The sequence below is a fragment of the Amblyomma americanum genome, chromosome 10, assembly GCF_052857255.1.
Source record: "Amblyomma americanum isolate KBUSLIRL-KWMA chromosome 10, ASM5285725v1, whole genome shotgun sequence".
NCBI lineage: Eukaryota > Metazoa > Arthropoda > Arachnida > Ixodida > Ixodidae > Amblyomma > Amblyomma americanum.
The window spans coordinates 16447203-16472174 of record NC_135506.1 but is presented as its reverse complement, the minus strand read 5'-3'; the positions used below and the strand labels follow the sequence as shown (position 1 = coordinate 16472174).

General features: G+C 48.9%; 1 protein-coding gene across 16 annotated transcripts in view; it reads left to right on the top strand.

The window, feature by feature from the left end:
• Positions 1–24972, top strand: part of LOC144107724 (uncharacterized) — a 260626-nt gene that overhangs the window by 213532 nt on the left and 22122 nt on the right. For 9 of the 16 annotated variants that reach the window (XM_077640867.1, XM_077640863.1, XM_077640859.1 and 6 more), the window contains 16 exons: positions 2904–2946; positions 4524–4542; positions 5404–5666; positions 7516–7963; positions 8840–9026; positions 10106–10480; positions 12488–12691; positions 14292–14489; positions 15011–15281; positions 18277–18346; positions 19336–19376; positions 20774–20801; positions 22431–22493; positions 22963–23054; positions 23563–23939; positions 24480–24637. In XM_077640867.1, coding sequence (XP_077496993.1) covers positions 2904–2946; positions 4524–4542; positions 5404–5666; positions 7516–7963; positions 8840–9026; positions 10106–10480; positions 12488–12691; positions 14292–14489; positions 15011–15281; positions 18277–18346; positions 19336–19376; positions 20774–20801; positions 22431–22493; positions 22963–23054; positions 23563–23939; positions 24480–24637 — 2837 coding nt within the window. Of the gene's footprint in view, positions 1–274; positions 609–2903; positions 2947–4523; positions 4543–5403; positions 5667–7515; positions 7964–8839; positions 9027–10105; positions 10481–12487; positions 12692–14291; positions 14490–15010; positions 15282–18276; positions 18347–19335; positions 19377–20773; positions 20802–22430; positions 22494–22962; positions 23055–23562; positions 23940–24479; positions 24638–24972 lie in introns of those variants that run through there. The other 7 variants (XM_077640866.1, XM_077640858.1, XM_077640871.1 and 4 more) reach the window with 6 other exon arrangements.

Below are 24972 nucleotides of genomic sequence, written 5' to 3'. Positions count from 1 at the left end.
AGCTCCTTAACACGGTCGCATTAAAATCACCTACACAAAGAGCACGTCGGCCTGCATAACATGACTTTTTTTTGTTTAACGAAGTGGGCTATTTCACTCGCCTGCTACTTTTTGAACGGCGCGCTCCGTTACGTCCCGGCGTGAAGCAAAACTCTACACCACCAAGCTGCTGCCATCTGTCATCCAGCAGAGCGTCAGCTACGCCACCGTCTGCGGAATCCGCCGCCATGCGGCGCCGCAGCCCTCACTCTCTCCTAACGCCATCGATCCGCGTCTGCGCAGCCGCTCTCGCGTGCCCTACGCTCGCTCGCGCCAGCACCGGCCTCGCCGAAAGCGTCGCCTAGTTTCTTTTGATTCACCAGCACAACGCGAACAAATCAAGTCCCTTCACCAGTTTCGCCGTGAGCGCAAAAAAGGAAAGACACACCTTTTCGTCGCGGGACTGTGCGAAGTGAGGCCGCGCACGCCGACGAATGTGACGCAGTCATCCATTAGTGCGGAGCATTTAGTGTGTGTGCGTGTGTGTCGTCTGCTACGGGCGAAGAAGGGCCGCTTCCGCCGAGCCAGCGCAGGCGCCCAAGCGACGCACCCCACCAAGCCACCCCTAGGTAAACCCGACCCACGCACTAAATACGCTGTGGGCCCCGGCCGGCCTCTCCAAGAGCTCGCGTATTTATAAACCGTTCATCGTCGACCGCCTCATGCCGGGCGGCCTGACGACAACGTTAGCGGCGCTGCCGTAAAGCTTGCGCGTATGTGTAGTGCAGGAAAGCCGAGCTAGCGTAAGCCTATATGCCGGCACACTCCCGCTATGCATGATGACGCTCTGTGTGACGAAACTCGCCTTCCGTGTCTGTCCGTTGTTGGTGCGAACAGCAGCGGCGTTTTCAAAAGTTGAACCTCTCCTTGCGAAGTGAAACTTCATTAAACAGCATTGAGAGTTAGAGCTCGGGTTTCAGGGAAATTAGTTGGAGGAAATAACAGCCGCTAGGCCACGCGGTTTTGAGCCACAGCTATACGTTCGCGTGCGGCTGAATGTGACGTCCTTGGCTAACAGCTGTGAGGCATGCCTCGCGGAGCGCTCTGATTCTTTTATATTTTTGTTTGCTTTGCTTATGCGCGCGGGGAACATTTGCAGGTGTGCGCTCGCGGGCAAAGCAGCCGAGAGACCTCTCTGGGCCGCTCGGCGACAAAGGTCGCTCGTGAATGCGCACGCTAGCATTGCGATGCAACCGCACTTCGGCGTGATCGCTCTTGCGTGTGAAGGTTCTGCTTATTGTCACTCGCTCGCTGTGCCATTTATCTGCGTCTCTTTGAACGGGGCTGTTTTGCTAACGGCGCTTCTGTTGTGACACTTAGATTGTCAGCCTTAATCTGCGCATACAAACAAGGAATGAGATTACTATATAACCTAGCGGATGCTAATAAGCAAATTCTCCCCGTCCTTAAACTCTCTCTTATTTCTCTTATTTTATTTCGTCTTTTGATCCTTCTCACCGAGGCACGATGTTTTGTGAAATTTTCGAATAAACAAATGGGCGCCATATGTAGCTGAGCGTCCGTGTTCGATCGAAGGTGAGAAAGGGAGAAATAACAATTATCAGCACCCGTCAAAAGGTTGGCGGGCGTCCTAGGAGCAGCTCGGTCCCAGCCATGTCCTCCCCCTCAGCCGCCTACCGGGATCTCCTCGATCTCAGCAGCGGCCAGGGCGAGACGGATGACTTCACGTTGTCCCTGTTACTCCTGTTCGAGAACCAATATGTTTTTTTAAACAATGACTGCTTTCAAGAGAATAGCATTGCTGCGCTGTGATTCACGTTTAAACCGTCCTTTATGGTTTGACATGCCCAACGACGGAACTGTCTGATGGAAAGAAAAAAAAAAAACTACTGCCGACAACGAGCCCTTCAAATTTACCGCGCTGATGGGGCTTCGCATCAATACATGCCACAAGGTTCAGATGCGATAGCCTCGCAGACATTTCTTTTCGAGTGCGGTTACTACAACGAAACTATAGCATGTTTTGTGGAGCATCATGCAAGAGACAGCCAAAGCAATGAAAGCATTAGTCGCGATATGATAACAGCCACCAGCTTTACGCAGTTTGGAAATTATATAGGAGGTATTCACTCAAGCCATAGTGGTCGCCATTTCGGTTTTCATGCCTAATCGGGGTTACCCCCCCTCCCCCCTCCTCTGGTCTACACCGCTGAAGCTGGGCGTTAAACACCAAAGTGGCACCCGTGACGTCACGTGAATACCTCCTATAGAGAGTACTAAAGTTTGAGAGAAAAATTACGGCCGTTGTGTTTGTGCGGTTGCGCTAAATATTGACAGCGGCCCCTTTTCAATTAGGTCTATCTGTCTGAAGTTGTGTGAAGCTGTCTGATGCTGTCTGAACGACAAACCTGCGTGAAAACTGCTTGAAACTGTTTAGCCATGAACCTGAAATCTGCCTGCGGGTGCCTTAGGAGCCATGTCATTTCTGAACTGCAGAATGCTTAGGGACCCTTATACTTTTTCAGGTTGTTTAACTTAGTATAATTATCGCATAAACCAAGCTACATACATACTCGTTATTATGCACACGTCATGCGTGCGCGTGGCCTCCTTTACCTCGGAGACAAACAGGTAAAGCGCCGCAATGTCTTTAGTGGCCGGAAATGATGTCATGACCGACCCCGCTTTTGATAATATATGTGTACCACGGGAGGTGTACATGCGTTTAATGAGAAAGCTGCTCATAAAGCTCATAACGTTTACAGTGCGTTTTCGGTAATCAGCTGTCCTCGTTCATCGTCTGCCACAGAATCGAATTTTCCCCCGGGGAGCGAGTAGTGTACGCCGCCAGCACTGTTTATCTAAGGCTTATCTTCTTATCTCTCTCGCTTTATCTTTTCCAGGCTGAGGAGTTGCGGAAAGTCTCGCGCAACAAAGGACCACCCGGTACGTTCCAGCAGCTAACATCCCACTGATATTCTTGTCTAGGTCTCTTCTGTATGTAGCCTCCTTTCTTTCAAAATCCTGATGGGACGGGCCACTGCGGTATAGCTACTGGTTATGACATTCGACTGCTGACCCCAGAGACACGGTTTAGGTCCCGGTCGCGGCGGTCGCATTTTGATGAAGGCGATATGCTAGAGGTCCGTGTACTGAGCGACGTCAGCGCACGTTAAGAACCCTAAGTGGTCGAAATTTTTCGGGGCCTTCTACAACGGCGTCCCTCATGCCCTGAGTCGATTTGTAAGCCTTACACCAACTAATCAATTTAATGGGAAGACGTTCACCTTTCAACAAAGCTGTTGCTTAGAAAGCAACATGTCTGAGTGGATCTCAGTAGGAAACAAATTTTACCCCCTACTTCGTCCCAAACTCAGAATTTGGGTGACCGTCGTGCCTCTTGCGGCATTCGGGTGAACTGCTCATCGCTGCTTAAGACGAGCAAATGTCAGGGAGAAAAAGTTGCAGGATGCTAGCACTAGCTGACTTATTAGCTAATAGTTGTCGCTCCGATCTTCCGATCTGCTAAACTCCAAAACCTAATCGTAGGCAACAGTCGGGCCAAAGTTCGGAGTTTCGTTACTGACGTCAACGAAACAATGGTCTTGGTTCGGATGAAATTCAGTAGCTAAGGTAAGGTAGCCTACATCTATAGTGTAGGTGTCTATTTCAGATCCATGGGTATATCTCTGTACAGTTCCGCAAGGTATCTGTGTGACAAAGTTTTTGCATCACGTAGTGGTTGCGAGCTGTTAAGCCAAATAATTAAGCGACGGGTTGAGAATTACCCTTTCGTCGCTAACGCCATTCTAGTGACAGCACCCGAACCTCTTGGTATCACAAGGCCAGTAGTGGCCGGCTGAATGTAATGGTACTGCAACGCGACGGAATCATACGAGCGCAACTATTTATGATCCAGCTATTATACCTTGGTGTTATCTATTCCATTCAACAATTATTCCCGAAAAATAACAAAGATGGCACCCGTATTTTACTTCCAGCGAGTACAGGCAGGGAAAAAAGTCTCTAGGACTCGTGAGTCGCAAACGGAGCCGATAGCTCAATTATTAGCCGCCGGACCAAGACCACACCACTGGAGGTTAAAGTCAAGCTCACGTTTTTTTTTTAATCCGTGACAATGAAATTATGTAATGCCTGACAAGAATGGCGTTTGTGGGCTTAAATCACCTTTAGAGTGCCCTAAAGAGTTTTGCGCCCGATAGCCCATGCTCTCTTAGCGACGCGAGCCATGCTTTAAGCTCAGTGCACGTTTTATCGTCTGGTGGTCACCCCCGTTGCTAGCAGGATAACTTTTACGTATGTCATTGCGTTCGAGAAACATTCGAGCCGCAAGAAATTTGAAGAGTTCAGGTAGTCCTTACATACATGCACACACATTATTATGCAGATCGTTACATCTTTTGCTTAACGCGACCAAACGTGGTGCTTTAAGCTCTGTTCTGGCTTCACTAACTTCCTTTCTAATCCTCCTCCCTGCCCCACCTTTCTATTCACTTCAACAGCGGCTCAAGAAACAAGCAGGTGAGTGGCTTCGAAGCAGTATCGGTGCAAGGTAGAATTGAGAACCCGTCGCAACCATCTGAAATTGACGTTGTCGGCATAACCGGGCACATTTCTATGTCTTAAAATCGCTCAGTGATAAGAGTAGGGAAAAAATTGTTGAGCGAAGGAGTTGGACTTGCGACTTGTTACTGAAATCTATTGTGACTATAGCGATCGTCCTGTGTTCAGTACGGTAAGCCGGTCTTGGATTTCGTTTCTGGCATTTCACCTTACTTGAATAATGTATTTCACTGCCACCAGCGCAGGAAATATGTCCCCCGAAATATACGCAGCCTTAGAAGGGATTATGGTTATGACGATAATACCATTATTTTTGTCTCTTTATTAATGCAACAGCATACTGACCAAAGAGCGCCAATAACATCACGTTAGGTACGCTACTCAGTATGGTACATTATTGCCGCATCTTCAGTGAAACGAGATACTTTACAGAACAAAAAAAAATAGAAACGTCGTTTACCGCATTATGACAGCGCCTTAGCGAAGGCTGTAACAACCATACTAGGCCCACTGTGGTATGTCGGCACTCTTGCGTCCTTGTGCGGCCTTAACTACTGGTGGCACCCAACTGCTACGGAAAAGTTCGGCTGTCTGCCGAAAGATGGCGAGACAATATGTAAGAGCTTGAAGTGAGGCACCCAAATGCTATGGAAGAGCTCGGCTGTCTACCAAAAGATGGCGAAACAATACGTGAGAGTTTGAAATTTGGTGCTGTTATCGAGCTTTTTTTGAACACGCTAAGATGAACGAGAAACAGCATGTTGCGTGAATAAGTAAATCCACTTGTCCACAATGCAATGACCCTTCTACCCAACGCAGGAAGCGCAGGGCCGAGTGCGACGAAGGCGCCACCGCAGCATCAGCGGGCGCCAAGCGGAGCGCTGCGCGGCCCTGCGACGATGACGCCGCCCTCCCGCGGCTGAAGGCCGAACCGCCCCCGGGGACCGTCTCTTCCACCACTGCCACCGGTGGGGGGAACCCCGCTGCACCGGCGGCCCCACCACAACCACCAGCTCCGCCAGCACCGAGCCCTCCGGCGACCAGAACACCGACACCTCCGCGGGGGGACGTCCCCGACTCTGGTAAGCGCTGAACTCATATCTGGACGTTGTGTTAGTGCATACAAGCGCAACGTTCAGGAAGCTATAGCGGGGTCAGCGGACAAGGACAGCAACGCACGAACACTCTGCGCGAGAGAAGGTGCTTTCGGAATATCCTACGATGAGTCGTCTTGTTGGCAATTCTAATGAACAGGTGCTCTTTCCCAGCGTATACGGATTCGAACCCGTGCCTATTGTTCTACAAAAGGGAAGCAATCGACGCTCCACAAGCTGGTACGAAAGTTAACTTATGTGTTTTCTTTTTTCTTTTGCTTTAACGCTTAAAAGGCGTGGTAACTCGTGACTACTTTCAGCCGCGTGCTAATAAGCACTTTACTGCACCTGGTATCTTCGAAAGATTGTGCAGTTGCAGCTAAATGTAATTTGCAGGGGTATGTCTGCGTGTCATGTGGTCAGTCAAACAAAGTCGGATGTGCCAATACCGAGCCAGTTCTACATTAAGGTTAAGAAATTTTGGACAGCGCCCAGCCAGTGTAACTAAGCGTAGTGGCCTATATTAGAATGTATTTTGCAGCCACACGGTCATTCTCTTTCTTTCCTACGTCACGAATGACGTCAATTCTCTATTTTTAATTCTTCAAAGTCATGCGGCCCGTGGTGACATCCAAGTAAACTACATGCCGTGGTCCCGAATTTCTCATATTGGTTTCTCCACTGTACACAATAACATTGCAGTGAAACCAGCTTGGAGTTCATGTTGTCAAGGTTTCTGTTCATGCTCGTCGAGAGGACTAACGACGCGAGACGACTGAAAAAAAAAGAGGGGGGGGGGGGGGGGGGGACTAGATTAAAATGCAGCCAGCCGTACCCACGTGCGTAAGTAATTTGCATACGCATGTCGCTCTCCACGTCGTTAGATATCTTGGGGGTTCAAATACACAGAACTGGTTCTGAACGCAGCCGTCGAGTTGGGCTCAGAAAAACAATGTAAACGCTGACGGGCAAGAATTAATAGCAACTCTGGGAGAGGGTACGCAGGCGTCTTGTTAGTTAAACGCTGCAGCTTTTATGCAGCTGAGCTAACAATGGACAACAGTGTGAAAGCAACACATGCCACAAGCATCGTTTCGACTCCGGCTCATTTCTGAAACCGGGTACACGCTCCCTTACCTCCTTCGCTCACATTATTTCTTCTGCGTTGATAATTATTTGCTAGTTTCAAACTCGCATTCCTACTTTCATCTACTTCCCTTCGTACCTGTTCTTTTCTGGTATCCCTCTTCTGTGGTATCCAATTGTTCTTCCGCGTTCACTTCCTGCCTCTTACTTCCGGGCATGTGTTGGCGCTTTCTGCCTTGTTAACCCCCTCTTTCTTTACAAACATACAAGTATATCATTTTTCACGCCATTCTCCTTATCTTTGCACCTGATCTCTATTTAGCTTTCTCCTCAACTCCTTCCTCAAAACCTGTAACCCTAATTAGTTTTGCATGTTTGCCCACCTCTCTGTAATAACAAAAGTGTCGATGGTTGGCTGTGCTAATGTTTTGTTGGTGTTTTTTTTTCTTGTGATCGTGTATTTTTTCACCTTGAAGTGCTATTTCGTGATAGCTTACGATATCTTTTCTTCCACTGTAATAAGTTTTCATTTCGACCTTCATTGCTGTTGCCAAAATGTAGGGGGTCCAGGGCTCTGTCAAGCTGTCAATGGGCAGCTTTTACTCCGGGCTCCCCGTCATCATGTACCGCATGATGGTCGAATAAAGTATTATCATTATTATTATTATTAATTCTCATCCTTAATCCCTGCATTCCTAATCCATAATTTCTCTCCATTACTGATCACTTCCACGATTACCGCTCCACCCAGGTCCGAACGCCGTCACCTCCTCAACGCTCACCGCCGCCGAGGGAAGTGGAAGCAGCAGCGGTGGAGGCGGCAGCTTAGGCGGGACCACCTGCAACGGCGGAACCGGAGCCGGAAGCGGCGCCGCGGAGGACGAAGACGCGCGGCGCATCTTAGAGGCTGAGGCGGCGCTCCGCAGCCTGACGGGCGGCCTCCTCCTCCCCGCCGACGAGGAGGACCGGGGTCTGGGCGCCGTGCAGCCCATGTTCGAGAACCTGTTCGACAAGAGCAGCTCGCCGGGCGACCACCAGCACCACAGGGCCACCAGCGAGTCCGTGGCCAACTCGTGGAAGGACGTGGTCACGCTGAGCGCTTCCTCCTCCTCAAACGGCAGCATGCCCGGCGGATCGCCCATGCGGTCGCCCCTCTCGCCGCCGGACTCGAGCCCCGACCAGCCCGCCTCCACGCCCAGGTCAGTGTACCCGTGGTGCAGGCCGCGGTAGAGCTGGTCGTTAACGGGTCAACTCATCAAAAGGACTCAAAGGCCCGCGGTAGAGGCCCGGTGTTAACATCCTCCAGTTCGTGGTGTGCGGTTCAGCTCATCCGAAGGACGGAAATGTTCATGGTAGACATTACCAGGCATTACCAGGAAGCTTTTCTTGTTCCCTGGCTTTGAATTTTCAAAAGCAGCACGTTGACACCATCCGTGACGTAAGAAATGAAGACAATGACAGAGTGGCTGTAGAACAGAACGTTAGGTTCCGCTAGGCTTAGCGGCAGTAGCTAGTAGCTGTTCCTAATTGCTAGTAATGGAGCGGCGTGTACTGTGAGAACGTGATGGAATTGTTCTGCAGCTGGTTGCAAACACATCAGCTCGTTAAAAGGTCACAAATGTCCATTATATGTACGCGGTGGGATGTTTACAAGTTGGTACTAATCGCATCAGCCCATTCAAATTGCACAAGGGACCGAGGTGAGACGCAGTGGGGATTTTCCGAAACATTGCCCGTAAATGCGTGATCTCATGCACAGCACACGACAACAGGCGACAACGATAGTTTGTTGCCTTCGTTTCCGTCTTTTGCGCTCTAGTTATGGTAATGCCTAATCAACTCATCCATAACCTGTCATTTCAAAGTTCACGTTTTCTTTACTGCGACAGATGTAATCAGGAGAGCAGATAACAGACGGTTCCTAAGGGTAACGGAGTTGATCCAAGAGAAGGTAGAAGTAGGTGGAGGGCAGCTGATAGTCAGATGAGCAGACGAGAATAGGGAGTTGGCGAGAACAGGTTGGTTGTTAGGATGATGAGGAGCAGGAAAAACGGAAGCATGGCTGCGTCGCGCAGGGTGGCGAGAGACCACGAAGAGTCCATGGACACAGAGACGAGCAGGGGTGAGAGCAGCACCCCCGGCGACCGCCTGACGCCGCCCAGCGCAGCACCGGGCCGCCAGAGGGACGATGCGAGGGACGCCGACGAAGACAGCAGCCACGCCGAACACGGCGCTAGGGAGACCACGCCCGATCGGAGCCAGGTGCGTTGCCCACCCGGCGTGATCTTGGAGGAAGAGTAGCTTGAAGTCGAGGAACAAAAGTAATGGGCGAAGAAGTTAGTGACGTGCGGGGAGGTTGAATCTGTAGACCATTTTCTCCTCTACTGTACAAAGTTCGCACTTCAGAGAAAAAATTACCTGGAGGTCCCTCTCTCCAGGTTAGGGCTCCCGTTATCTCTGCCAGTGTTATTATCGTTTGGGTGCGAACGACAAAGTATTTGCATTGGGTTAAATTTCTGGGATTCTCCATGATTACATATTTTGAACTGGTAGGTTGATTTGCTAATTATTTTAATATTCTTTGAGTTCTTCTTTCTTCACCAAAATTCTGTATGTTATTTAAATATTCTGTCGTTTTTATTGATACAATTTTTTTAAAATTCATGATTGGTGCTAAAATTTTGTCGTAATCTCCTATGGAAATTTCTTTGTTTATGCCACTACACATTGGCCAATCCCCCCGCGTGGGTATGTGCCATGTTGACTGAGGTAAAGAAGAAGGAGAAAAAGAAGTTAATCTCCACAGAACACATGACATTCGGCAGGAAATGGCTGTGAACATGTATCTGCATCATTAGGAGCCGGAGGTTCGCAGACATAAGTGAAAATTTTCTATCTCACCTGTTTTCTTCCGTTCAGACAGATGTCGTTACGACGTTATCTATATAGCCTATGTGGTGAACACTCCCCCGACGTTAACAGTAACTCCTCCCTCCACCCCTCACATCTTTTTATTTTTTCTCTCTTGACTTATACCGGATAGGGCGAAGGCCTGTGCTCACCTGATACAAAGCGTAATGTTACAGTTCATCGTCATCATCATCATCTCGAACACCTTATCAATGGCACGTCATTTTTATCTGGTTTATTACCAGAACATTCGAACCAGTAATGGCTATTAGACGATTAGCAGCACAACAATGGCGATTAGAACGTGGCTCAAATAAATCAGAAATAATCTCACCTAAGTGAGGAAACTGCTTATCGTCTTGCAAGATCCGTGTGTTGCGCGACATTATCATCACAATCTTTTTTCTATCTGTCGCACTTCCTCCCGACAGATGGCGTTCGGGTCATCGACGCCGGCGCCGCCATCGCTGTCCTCGTCTTCTTCATCGTCGTCTTCCTCTTCGTCGTCGTCTTCGTCGACCCAGTGCCCGGCGACACCCGACGTGGCGAGCACCGCGGCCACGGCCGGCTCCTCGCAGTCCTCGTGTTCGAGCCCCGCGGCGCCCGGGGCCTTCGGCGGCGGACCAATGGCGCCCTCCTCGGCAACGGCGCCACCATACGGTGGCGCCACCAACCGGCCTGAGGCGACCCTTCCCCTGGCGGCGCGGCCCGGGAGGCCAGGCGAGGCGTACGACGTCGGCAGCTTGCTCAAGATCGAAGAAGAGTGCGCCTCGATACACGCCGTCGTGGATCAGCCCCGGTTCAAAGTGAGCGGTTGTCCGTCCCGACACGGCTTTTTAGCTGCGTCTCCGGTCCTTGTCTATATCGAGGAAGTGGTTGCGAAGAAAAGTTTGGAGGAATAAGGAATATAGAAGCACCTGATGCACATGAGCTGGGAACATTCACAAATATTAGCTGCAGTATAAATAACCCTTTTTCTAATTCGCTAGGAGTAAAAGCCTCGTCGGGAAAAAAAATGTCGCTCATAAAATTAGCCCATTGGCTCGAAGGGCGTGACGTCACCGGACTGAACAATTTTCATTGACTAGATGGAAGTGAGGTCACCAAATCGGAAATGACTCACTTCCGGTAAAGGCACCAACAGCTTCTAATGCTATTGCACTGCCAACCCTTAATGTAGTTTCGGGTCCCTGTACAAGGAGCCTGACCCAGCAAAAAAATATTCACAGGTAAATAATAATAATTGTTTTTTCGGGGGGGGGGGAAGGAAATGGCGCAGTATCTGTCTCATATATCGTAGGTGTCCAACGATATATGAGACAGATACTGCGCCATTTCCTTTCCCCAAAAAACTTGTTATTATTATTTCCCTGCGGATTTTTTGGCAGGGTCAGGCTCCTTGTACAGAAATCCCGCAGCGCGCACCAACTGACGTTATCATAATGTGACAGCTATAATTGGTATCATCATTGGTTATGTTACTAATCGACCACGTGACCAATTGGTGACATGGCATGGCCCATGAGTCACGTGACTTGTTGGTCCTATTAATGGCTCCTGCGACTCGACATAAATACAACAGCACAATAAGACGACGGTAGAGCTCTTATAACTAACTACCTGTTCAAGCCCACAGTGACAGAATTTGATGGCGTACACTCCTTTCCCAAGCCATGCACCTTTAGGATATATACAACCTTTTCCCAAGCCATGCACCATGGTAAAGCCAAGCACCATGTCTGGTCATGGCTTAAAGCAGCCAGCAGCGGGAGTCGGACCCCCCACTTCTCGAAGTCGATGCGGGCGCTCTGCCTTTTGTTCGTTGTCTTAATGTGCTGTTGTAATTACGTCAAGTGCGAACCCACTCACCCAACTTTCCGTTATTCATGTGACTCATTGTCATCTGACTCATTATTTGCCGATGCATCTGCTGCACTGTTCACGGGCACGTGACGAGGCGCGCTGTTGACGGGAACGTGGCGCTACCTGTCGCGCTCAGGGCGATCTGCTCGTGCGCAGTTGTGAGACGCGGATCCCGTAAGCGACCCACGGGGGGCTCTGGGTTGCCCTCCTGGGCAAATTAACGTCTTCCTGGAACACTCTACTTCAATACCTGTTCACCGCTTTAGGATACAACCCCGTTACCCTCAACAACACGAACGCGGACCTCGGCCGCTTTAGTGAACTTTTCTCAGCGACAGCTGTTTATGAGAAAACCCCGCAGCTGTCGACGCGTAACCCTGTTACGTGCGCGTTAGGGAAAGGAGGTGAGAGAGGGTGCAAGCCGGCGGAGAGGAACTCACAGCTCCGGCACGCTCACTCTCCTATAGGGAGTAGGCACTCAGCACGTAGTAGCCGCCATTATGGCGCCTATACACTCAACTGCCCTGTATGGAGCAGGCACTCAAGCCGTAGTGACCGCCATTTTGGCGCCCATATGCTTAACACTCCTCTATGGAGTAGGCATTCAAGCCATATAGTGGCAGCCATTTTGGCGCTCATACAGCGCACCGAAAGGCTCCGGAGCGTTTCTAATCGGTTTATCCCACCACCCTCTCTGCTCTGCACCTTTGAAACTTGGCGTTGGAGCCAAAATGGCGCCCGTGACGTCACATTATTACTCCCTACAAAAACCTAGTGCGCTATAGAAGCTGGGAGGGGCGGGGAGAAGATGAGGGGTTTTGATTTCACTGAAGATGGCATTCATAAAGTCACACGAAGCCGCGAAAAGCTACGCGGCTGTCGTTGATATTAGCGCATTAGAGGACACAGCGTAAACGATACGTCAATTTTCTCTCTCTCTCTCATCGCAGCTGGAGGAACCCAGCCGCGAGGACTGCTGCCGCCGTCCGAGCACCAACAGCGGCGGCGGTGCGGTGGGCGTGGGAGGCAGCGGTGCGGCCGGTGGGCGTGCCTCCCGCAGTCCGCCCAGCGGCGTCGTCGCCCCACGGGTGGCTCCGCTGGTGCCTCCACCGGGACCACCTCCACTCATGTTCGGCGGCATGCCGCACGTCCAGGTCTGTACCCACTGCTTGCATGCATCGTTTAGAAGAGTAGAGACGTCAGAGCTTATTTGTCAGGGTACGGCGAAAAGAGCGTTTACAGTCGGCGGCTGCGTTTTTATGGAGGAAAAACGCTAAAGCGCCCGTGTGCTGTGCGATGTCAGTGCACGTTAAAGATCCCCAGGTGGTCGAAATTATTCCGGAGCCCTCCACTACGGCGCCCCTTTCTTCCTTTCTTCTTTCACTCCCTCCTTTATCCCTTCCCATACGGCGCGGTTCAGGTGCCCAACGATATATATGAGACAGATACTGCGCCATTTCCTTTCCCCAAAAACAGTTATTAATTAATTATTAGTCGAAGACAAAAGTCTGTGGACCACGTGATCCGCAAACGAACTCTATAGTTTCGTTATTAGCCGCCGGTTGTAGACCATACTTGTGGAGGTGAACGTCATAATCCACTTCTTGCATATCCGCAATTGTAGGCTTTAGCTGCCGGATAATAATGGAGCTATCGGCTTCGTTTGGGGATCACTTGCTCCACTGATTTTGTCCTCGACTGTACGATATCTTGCCATAAAAATCAACCGAGCTTCATTCCTTTGGTCTCCAGATCAACTCCATACTGCCCCATCTGTAGCCGCCCTATACATGCTGATTTCCTAATCTGTACCCACGTTAGTCTCTGCTGCCACCTGCTACGCTAGCCTTCTCTTACTTCGAGTTCGTTACTCTTAAAGGGACCCTCAAATGATTTTGATGGCCATCTTCCAGTTCAACAAATCTGTGGCGGTGGTATTGCGTAAACCGTGTACCTTACAGAGAGTTTTGAAAAACTGCTGCTTGCAGTAGCTCGCGACCGATTAGGGCGACACCTCACCGCTTATTTTTAACCGCCCCTACCCAATGACGTCAGCGGGTAGACTGGACGAGTCTGCTCATTGGGCGTGCCCAGGAGGCGTGGCGGGATGGGGCTAGATGGGGCGCGTAGGTGTGCAGTTCCGACCTGTGTTTTTTTTTTCGTTGAGCTTTGGGGCATATGAGTTGAGGGAGGCCAGGAGGGCTAGCAAATCGGCGATAGCTTCGGTGTTAATGAAGCTAGCATTAAAATTTCTGCAATGTGGTGACAAGTGATGGAACACCGACTGCAGTGTACTTTTCCTAATCTCTGTAAATATCAGTTTATGGTCCGCTTAATGCCTTCATGGTCCCTTTATCTAGCCTTCACATTACGTGCCCTGCTCGTGTCCATTTTGCCTTCTTATTTCAGCAAGGATATTATTAACTCGCATTGTCTCACTGACCCACCCTGCTGTCTTCCTCTCTCTTAACGTTACCCTTATCATTTTCCTTTCCACAGCTCCCTGCGCTCACCTCAATTTGATCTAAAGCTAATTGTTAGCTACAAAGTTCCCCTTCTATCGTTTAGCTTTGGCAAGATATATATTGTTTTCTTCTGGTTGTATCCAGCTTCTGCGTTTTAAGCAGTAACTAATCAACCCACTACCAAAACTGCGTGAGGTTGCATGCAGAAAGTAATCCTTAAACTAGACACGTACTAATGTAAGTGGTGCGCCGGTCGTTATAGTTGACAGCGAAGGGGGCACCCGCGCAGGTGAAGCAGGAGCCCAAGCTGGAGCCGGCCATGCGGTATTCGGACTGCGCCCTGCAGCAGCCCCAGCCACATCACCGCGAGTTCCCGCCTCCGCCACCAGGCGGGGCGTACGCGGGGCCCTTCAGCGGAGGCGCCGCCATGGCCGAAGTGGCCCCGGAGCCCGGCGCCCGCTACGCCATCCTCGAAACCAAGCTCAAGGTAAGCGCCGCACAGGCCGGCTTATTAACAAGTGCACCATTCATCTTCTACCCGTCTTTCGTGTCGCTGTGTTTCCGGTCATTATCCTATAACTGCAACATCACTTTCAAGGTTTTCTCGGCAGAAAAATTCACGAGGACACCTAACTCCATTATAGATTGGCAATGCGATAGCGTCTTCAACTGTTGAGGCCTTTACCGGCAATGACGTCGCTTCCATTCTGATGACGTCACTTTCCTCTAGCCAATGAGCGGATTTTATAGCTGGCGATGCATTTTGTCTCCATGGGGCTTTTAATGCATTAAACTCTTCATCTCCCTGGCATTAAACTCTTCTCCCAAACTTCCACATATATCCCAAAGCATGACGTCACACCTTTTTCTTTTCTATCTTGAGGACCGAATTTCGATAAATCACTTCCGGCTGCACCAGACTTAAACTGCGCCAATCTTCGCGGCAGCGTTGTTGTAAACAGTCTAAAGTAAAGTTCGTCGTCCCGCACCGTTCTGTATGCGTCACAGCAGGAATCACTGAAGCCGCCCCTGGTGGGCTACGGCGGCGGCGGGATGGAGGATCCCGGAAGTGGCGGGACTGGGGGCGGAGGAGGAGGAGGAGGAGGCGGACCCGGAAGCGGCGGCCACCTGGTTCCGCTTCCGGATGACGACCACCCGCTGGTGATCGACGAGAGCCGGCTGCGGCTGGACGAGGAGGAAGAGGACGACGAGGAGGAGTCCAGCTCGCACGCCGCGCTCATGGACTCGCCTCAGAGGACGCCTGACGGCACGCTCAAAGGTGAGGCCCCCGAGATCCTTTTCGCACTCGATCAGCTGTAACTAGTTACTTCAACTCCCGGAAGGTGGCAGCAGATTACGATAGGTAACGAAGCATTTTAAGAGGCATGGGCAAGTCCAACATTCGTGGACAAATTTTTTTAAAGTTGAAGGGCTGTATAAGATACTAGTATAGAAATATTGAAGGTAATGGTCCATTCTTCCGAAACACTCGCATCGAGCAGTTAATACTGCCATAGAAAACTAAAGGGGAGCGCTTTTGAAGGTAGAAAAAAAAGGTTAATAGCGAAAAATGCAAGCCGACCGACGGGAGATCTGCGGATATATTGATTGTTATAGTAAAAGCTTACAGTATATGAAATCATTACTCTCATCAATTTTTTCTCGTTCAAAAATGCTTTTGTTCAGAATCCTTGGGTTTAATTTATCCAAGGTCGGGAGTACGAGTGAAATAACTAGGAGAATAAGAATGGGGTGGAGTGCATTTGATAGGCACTCTCACGTCACGTATTATAGTTCACCAGTATTCTCCAATTGAATTGCATATTATAGCCGTCATACCGTTACCCACTTATGGGGAAGAAACGTGTAGGCTAACGTAAAGGCTTGAACTTAAATTGAATACAGCTCAAGGAGGTATGGTAAGAAATACGATAGGTGTAACGTTAAGGGACAGGAAGAGAGGAAGAGAGCGGCTTACGCAGTAAAAAAAAGAGCAAGAAAAATGTTGAGCCTGCAGTCACCCGTCCCCACCCTGTTTGAGAGGTACTTCTGACGTGTGTATCTGTCCATACAGCCTGTGGCATCTATCCATTCACCCGTCTTATGTTTTTTTTTTTTTAAGAATGCGCGACCGAAAGATCAGGAGTGCAGGAAAGCTTCGATTCGCATCACCCCCATTTCAGGTATAAATAAAGTCACGTCAATTTTCACAATCAATCACAAGTGTAGGATCCAACATACGTTTGTCATCCTTAGAGCAACGTCGGCTAACCTTGACAAGCAAGCATATTTACTGCCTTCCGACACGCCTCGAATAAAGCCTTTAACTGTACGCTTAATGCTGAGGGTCGCCATCTGTCGTGCGTCATTTGTAGTGACTCGTGTTTATGTGTCATGTGTCTTTATGTTCCTGAAAAAGGAAAATGATTTAAGCAAAGTTTAACCTCGAAAACGTTTATTTATCCTAAAGCAGTATACGGACATTTTAACCTGGTGCTTGGCGCATGCTTTCCTCAGCCGCTTATGCGCACTAAGTACCAAGAACAATTACAAAAAATTACGGAGGGCACCTAAGATTGCTCATGTGCTGTGAATGCAAAAGCATGCACACGAGGTGTTCTGCTGCGGCGATGGCGTACTACTGTAATGCAGGGACCAGTGAAGCTTATCTGTTCGCGTCGTCCTGGATTCAAAACCCCCCTCGGAAGAAATTTTATTTTCCTTTCTTTGCTGATGATGTAGGCACCGCTGATGACGTCATCAGGTCACGTGGGTTTTTGGACCATCTGGCGTGCACAACGACAACGCCGGATTTCCCCCCTCATGAGCCATAAATGCCTTCGCATCAAAAAACCAAAAAGCTGAAGTCGAGAGGCGCTCGCTTACACATAACAGGACCGATGTGGTTGTGGGCTTCGTACCAAAGTTAGCGTTCTCGTCAGATGAAGTCGAAGCCAACAGCCTAACTGACCCACTTTCAAAGCGTAATAACAATTTTTATTCAAACTGGCCACTTCTGTTTATCAATGGAAAAAAAATAAATGAAAAAATGCTCAGGAGACGGACAATACGTGTCTACCACATGTGGGCACTCTTTGTTTGTTCGCTGCATAACCACAACGTAGTGAGTCGTAAAGTCGCAGCTGCTTCGCTGCGTTCTGAGGTGAAGTGGGCGCAATAATGACCGCGTTTATTTCCTTTGCTGAGGTTTCCAAGTGTGCGAAAAATGCTCACGGCGAAACGCCAGACATGTAAGTTTTGTTCGGGCCTTCACGTGTTGGGACCTAACAGCTTCAGCTACAGAGCGCCTTTGCCACGCTTGCTCGAGGATTCTTGTCGGCTTGCCGCTCGTCGGATTCGAGGTGGCCGCCCGCCGTTAAACATTCCTTATGCGCCGCAGGTAGGGGCATTGTTGAAGGAGGGAACGCTAATGGTTCACACCGGATAATAATAATAATCATTGGTTTTTGGGGGGAAAGGAAATGGAGCAGTATCTGTCTCATATATCGGCGGACACCCGAACCGCGCCGTAAGGGAAGGGATAAAGGAGGGAGTGAAAGAAGAAAGGAAGAAGGAGGTGCCGTAGTGCAGGGCTCCGGAATAATTTCGACCACCTGGGGATCTTTAACGTGCACTGACATCGCACAGCACACGGGAGCCTTAGCGTTTCGCCTCCATCGCTTCTCGGCCTTTTGGATTTTGGCACTACGGGGTCGTGAGTCGAGATGAGACCTACTTGGCAAAAAAGGCTTACCATGAAATTCCAGAGATGCGCATCTTTTTCAGCGGAAAGCTGTTTCTGAACGCCATTTTTTTTGCTGATATCGTAAGATTGCGTCATAACAATCACAGTACATCAGCAGATCCTCCCAAGGACGCTTCTATATTTCTGCTGTTTACGGTCAGAAACCGACCCGTTTGATTTTCTATGACTGTCTTAACTACTCAGTGCTAGGCAGGGCAGACTTTAAAAGCGAGATTTTGCTAATCATTGGAAGGTTATGCCACCGCCATCGACATGTTCATAATGCTCTCTTACGATATTCCACAGTTGCCTCCCAATTAAAAATGATGTCCAAGAAAGAGAGTTGGACTTAGAGCGTGGTTCTCACCTTAATATCCAGGTGTTGCCAAGGACTGTGTTTTAAAACTTTGTTCGATTTAACATTTCTTCTGACTGTACTGCTCCTCCGTAACGTGTGAGGCAAACAAACTGTTCTCGCTTACACGCTAACCATTTTTTTTTTTGCCCTCTTTCCTCTTGTGTACTGCAGACAGCAAATGCCCAACTCCGGGTTGCAATGGCACGGGTCACGTGACAGGTTTATACTCGCACCATAGAAGGTGAGTATACGGACACTCCGAACTTTTCTGTCACGGCCGCTGTCTGATTACGTATCTCTCGCGTGTCACGCTGTCGAAATAAGAAGGCGGGTCACAAGCGTTTGCTCTGATTACAACTATGTTCACTCAGCTGCCTAATGTATGACGCTATGTTGCCCCATCGCATTTTGTTTTCGTTTTTCAGGAAAGGAAATGGCGCAGTAGCTGTCTCACATGTCTCGGTGGACACGCGAACTGCGCCGTGAGGGAAGGGCTAAAGGAGGAAGTGAAAGAAAAATCAAAGGGGTACTGTAGTGGAGGGCTCCGGAATAGTTTCCACCACCCGGGGATCTTTAACGTGCACTGACATCGCACAACACACGGGCGCCTTTTTCGTTTCGCCTCCATCGAAACGCGGCTGCCGCGGTCGAGTTCGAACCCGGATAATCCGGCTCTGTAGCCGAGTGCCTTAACCACTTCGTCAACGTGGCGGATGACATGACATTTCGGTGTCGGTGCTATCGGTCACTACGCGCCTCACATTTCACTCTGTTGTTTCGGCAGGGCAAAATTTGTAAATCAACCAAAGCACGAAGACCGCGCAAAAACGGGTGTTCACGTTCAGCTGAAAACACCGAAAAAGGGCGAAGAGAAAACTGAATAACGACATTCAGTAGACGCTGACAAAGTTCTTGCGAGTTTTTAATCATGGTACTGCTAAAATGGCAGCTTTATCGTATTTTCATTTTGCCAAATGTCTCATCGGACTGACGATGGCAACACATTTCGCCTCCTTCCAACTTCAGGCATGGCAGCAAGCCAGGCGATCACTCAAACAGTTTGTTAACATTGTTCATGATTTGCCCGTTATGCAGTGCATGCAATTCATCGCGCTTCTGTACTTCATCAGGGCATTGGTCTTTACCTGACTGTAAACTACCCTCTTTTGTTGAGAGCGGAGATCGTGTTGTACTTATTAGCCGTGCCACTTCTATTCAACTCTTCTCCAGCCTGTCTGGGTGCCCAAGAAAGGACAAGATTACACCCGAAAGTAAGTTTTTTTTAACTTCCTGTAGCGATTATGGCGATTTTTCGTTAATCCAACAACATCAAATTCGTAAGCTCCGCATTTTTTCATTGCGATATCACTAGGCGAAAACTGTCCGGCGGCGGCTTCGCCGGCTTTGTGAAGCCTTCACTCGCCAACAATGGCGGCTGGCAGGTGATGTTCAGGGGTATCTCCGTCTCACCACCTGCCAACCGTTCCCCTCTCCCCTTTTCACTTCTATGGGAAAGGAGGGAGATGTCGGACTAGGAATTACGCAAAAATGAATAAAAGAAGCGATTCCCTATAGAAATGGAATAAGAATAGAATGAGATTCAGAACTGAATCGGTATTGAATAGAGTCAGAACAGGACTATATTGGCGAGTGAAAGAAAAATGCTATCACATCCTTGGACTCAATCCAATTGATCGTTCCCAAAGTTTTCTTATTGGTTTAAACAGTAATATTTCTGTGTGAAATACTCTTCAAACAATGACGAATGAATTTTGAACAATTGGGATATGCCGTGAATATATATGTTTATACACTGTCCCTTACCGTGCTATGAGAACAGCTCATTCTTCCACTGATATAAGAGTACGTGTGAATTTTTTGAACTAAGTGCTTTGTAGTTTTGCCTCATTAGAGTGCACACAGTATTGAGCGCGAAGCATCCAAGCACATGATACTCAGAACTTGAACTTCGGAGACGGTGACAGTTCTAATTGTGCGTACTCACTCACATCAACCAAATTATCACGGACAAGTTTGTTTGCACTTTTGTTACTAGAAAAGCGCTCAATAAGTAAATGTGAAATATGATTCTGTGCCAAAATCATCCTTTAATTTTCCTGTTCTTTATAATCAATGCTACTGGCATCTGAGCAGCCTTTTTGCAGCCAGCCAATACTTCGAACAGCGTTGTGAATCGTGTCCAACATTCTCGGACAAAAATTTTGAATATTAAAAAAATTTGATTCTATTATGGAAATATTGAAGGTAATGGTCCATTCTTCTCATGTGTAACACCTTTCTTTCAACTTGTTTCCATCGACAGCATCGAGCAGTTAACACTCCCATAGAAAACCAATAAGGAACGCTTTTGACGACAGAAAAAACGTTAATAGCAAGAAAAATACAAGACTGCCGTCCTATGATCTTTGAGTATATTGATTGCAATACTGAAATCTTACATTATATGAAAAAGTTGCGTTCATAAGCTGTTTCTCGCTCAAAAATGCTTTTGTCCACAATTGTTGGGTATGACGCTTAGTCTATGAGGTCCAGTCCGCTGCCTACAAAGTTTAGCACAAATATGCGGCATCATCGCACTAATTGTTACTGTATGAGCTTGAACAATTATCAAAGGTATCTCTTTTCTCCATTCTAACTCTCGTTGCAGTTTTGGCACAGCACGAAACGATACTCAAGTAAGCAAATGTTGGGTGCATACGCTACGTTCTCAAATTGTTTATTCTTTTTTCTTTAGTTGACTTACTTTCTTTTTGCTGCGACTGTAATCTACTCACTTTTTTGTGGCACGTAGATGCTAGTGCATGCCTTTTTATCGTTTTCAGGGTTGCACAGTAGGTGTTGGCGTATGTGTGTGTGAGTGAGCGTGTGTAATTTTTTTATGTTGTCCGTTTTCGGTATGGTGCATTGTGCTGTGTGTGGATTTTATGTTGTTTTGCCAGTGAATGTGAGTGTTTGGTGTTTCATCACACGCTTGCTTCTTAGGTAGCAAGCTTAGGCTGCTGTAGATTTAATAAACTAAAACGCAAGTAAACATATATTTTCAATGCGCTTCCATAACGTTGCAGTGTCCGCAATAATATAAGGCACCGCGATTTTTGCATGAGGCACGAATATACATTTAATTTTTTTTTTCATTACTACCAGCCAGTGAGAATAAAATAACGGAAGCTTTTAATGTTTTATTCCATAATTTGTTTATGATTACTTTTTTCTGCGCTTTGTACTTACACTTGCGTGCTTCACAGCAGTATTTTTTTGTGTACTTCAAATTTAGTCCTTTCTTTATTACAGTGGTCGACTTAATTACTTGTGTGTTTCTGCTAAAGCCACACATTTCGGAACTAAGAACGGAGCCTAAGTCAGCAGTAGACAGAACATCCGTTGCTTATAATAATAATTGGCTTTGGGGAAAGGAAATGGCGCAGTATCTGTCTCATATATCGTTGGACACCTGAACCGCGCCGTAAGGGAAGGGATAAAGGAGGGAGTGAAAGACGAAAGGAATAAAGAGGTGCCGTATGCCGTAGTGGAGGGCTCCGGAATAATTTCGACCACTTGGGGATCTTTAACGTGCACTGACATCGCACAGCACACGGGCGCCTTAGCGTTTTGCCTCCATAAAAACGCAGCCGCCGCGGTCGGGTTCGAACCCGGGGTACTCGGCCTTTTGGCTAAGATCAAAGTTAACATCCGTTGCTTATAACACTCACTCCTAACATAAAAAGGAGTAAAAAGGCAAAAAGCTCTCCTCCAGTTCACTCCCTTTTATAAAAAGAGTGAGCTAGAAGGCAGGTTACACTCTCTTCACTCCCATATAGGCGTATTTATGCTTAGAGTGGGCAGGACTTCGCTGGCAGCTAAATCACAGAAAGCCCGTCTTGACGCTACCGTCCGCAAAGCCTAATGGTGCTATCTAATAGACACATTTAGCACAGCGCTATCGTTACCGTTACCAAATTACCGAGGGCCCGCCCACCGCCAGTGCGCACGCGCTGATTGGCTCCAATGCGGCAGGCGCGCGCGCAGCTGCCAGGTACCTGGCGCCATCTGGCGCCCTCAATGCGATCTGCGCATGCGCACTGATGGCGAACGGGCTTCCGGTAACGGCAATGGCAACACGGCAGGCGGTATGCCAAAGGTCTCTAATGTCATTGAGATGGGCGCAGCTTCTCTGTAGGCTAATACATATTTCCTTCTTCTAACGCAATAATTTTTTGCAAAAGTTTGCAGCATGCAGGATTTTACGAGGCGTTCGCATGTCGTCGTCGCATTCATCTTGTGGCTCACCCATACTTTTGCATTAGGTGCCCCACTCCTGGCTGTAATGGAAGAGGACATGTGAATAGCAACAGAAACTCACACAGAAGGTGAGTGTCTCATTTGTGCTTGTTTAAAGCCTTTCCGGGTAAGCGCTCGATGTCCAGTGCACCCGAGCTAAATGCTGTTACGGCGGACGAAACCATCTGAAACGCAAGCACTACTTTTGAATTGATTGTTTTTGCAGCGCCTCTGACTCGTATCGTTCGCGGAACAGTGGAACTACCGTTTATAGAGAGTTCACGACGCGGTGGACGATGACCCAACGTTTTTGTCTTGATTTTTTTGGGACGTATTAACTAACCCTTTCAAATCATAAACCATCTCTGCTGTTACCGTCTGGTGAAACTTTATATCCTGGACAGTCCGTTCGCCTGCTTGAACGGAAAAAGCGAAATATAAACGGATAGGGTCTCGTGCAACTCGGGACCATAAATAGCTTTGATTGGGATGTTCAAATATTTGTGTTTTTTTTTTATTTTGCTTTCTTCTTTCTTTCACCTGCAATCCGTCCGTTAGCCTGTCCGGGTGCCCCATTGCCGCCATGGAGAAGCTGGCTCAGAAGGAACAGAAGAACGTCGCCAAACACCCGCCCGCCACCTCCAGTCCCGGTAAGAGCAGACACCCACTTACTCATAGTTATAGAGCTCCTAGTACTCTGTGCCTCAATGTAAAACAACATTCATCCAAAATGAGGGTTGCTCACGTTTCTATTGAGTGAACCTGTGAGGTGCACCTTGTGCTTAATCCGTACCACCTTAACCAGTCCAGTTTGTGTGTTCCTGGGTGATATGAAGCGTTTAAGTGATGATGCCGTGGCGCTAGTGTCAGTAGCGATGTCAGAAGGGGCGGGCACCTTCCGCATAACTTTGCGGTTCCTTCCATGCTTCCTTGCCTGCGGATTCATAGGAAGCCTACGCTAAAATATCTTGCTAAACCCATCGTTGGTAATATGATGAGCAGCGTGATGTTCGGAGCAGGTGGCGATAATTCAGGGAATTGAAGAAACGCCCACTCATTCGCCTTCTTCCATGGTCTCCAAAATAACAGCCACTATGGCGTTGCTCTAGGGGACGTCTATAAACGGTCGCCGTTTCAATAATTGTCCATGCCGTGCAGCCCCGTCGGACCGCGTGCTGCGGCCCATGTGCTACGTGAAGCAGCTGGAGCTGCACGATTATAAGTACCCTGGTTACGTGCCCACCACCACGCCAAGAACTAACCTGGCCAAGGAACTGGAGAAGTACAGCAAGCCGCCGCCACCAGAGTACGCGCACCACTTCTTCCAGCAGCAACAGCAGCAGCACCAGCAGCAGCAGCAGCACCAGCCACCACCGCCCCACCAACAGCCGCCGCCTCCACCCCACCAGCAGCAGCCACCGCCGCACCCTCCGCAACAGATGAGCCCGGTCCCGAACCGGCCCATCGCGCCCAAGCCCAAGGACCAGCAGCTGCCCATCACAGTCAAGCAGCGCCTCTCACCCTCGCCACCGCTGGTGAGTGGACGAGCTTAGTGAGCGAGCTGCTTGAGCTTGTCAGTGAATAGGATATTGATTGATTGATTGATTGATTGATTGATTGATTGATTGATTGATTGATTGATTGATTGATTGATTGATTGATTGATTGATTGATTGATTGATTGATTGATTGATTGATTGAAGAACGTCGGTGAGTGACCGTGTGAAGGCACTGCCGGTGCCCTTTCGAGAACCGCTTGGGTTTCACAGTTAAAGGACAAAGTAGCAAACATACCTCAAAGAAGGCCCTCCAGCCAGTGGCATCGACATATTCTTGTGACGTCGCAGCCAGCAACCTTGTATCTGACAGCGTTGCATCGCACGTGGCTAGCAAGTGCAAGATAGTTGACCGAGACGTTGTGACAGTATGATGATGCCATTGGTTTGCGGGCCTCCTTTGAACTTTATTCGCCGCTTCGTTATTGAGTTCTTCCCGACAGTAGTAGGCTGGATTTAGGGAGACCGCGAGTAATGGACAAACAACGTATGCCGGACTTTTCGTGTCTCTAAACGAAGGATCAGCCCGGTGTGATGGTGGGCGGTGGAGGCGGCCTGGGGGCAGCGGTGAACCTGTCCAAGAGGCAAGAGGCCCTCGGGGACCTCCCGCCAGCGCCCCCTCCCGGGGTGAGGCATATCCACCCGGCCCTCGACCTGCCTCTCGTCCCTAGGCACAGGTACTGGAGCCAACACCATCCCTGTCGCATGCATATCCTCTCTGTTTGCGTGCATGGCCTATGGTTTCACGCTTCGCACATTCCATTGACGTGAACCTCACCTCCAGTCCCGCGTTCCGTTGTATCGCCCCGTTTGTACCGGGAGCAGAGAACATGTACGCTGCCCATGATATCGAAAGAGACGCATTTTCTTATTCCCATCAGCACCTCGTGTAACAGTCCTTCGCGCTGGATGTAGCAGTACTCGCGCTCTTCAATCTCTCTAGCACGTCCCCTGGCCAAGCAAAACGTGGAAGCACCTTAAAAGATACGAGCGGATACTTACTCGAGCTTGG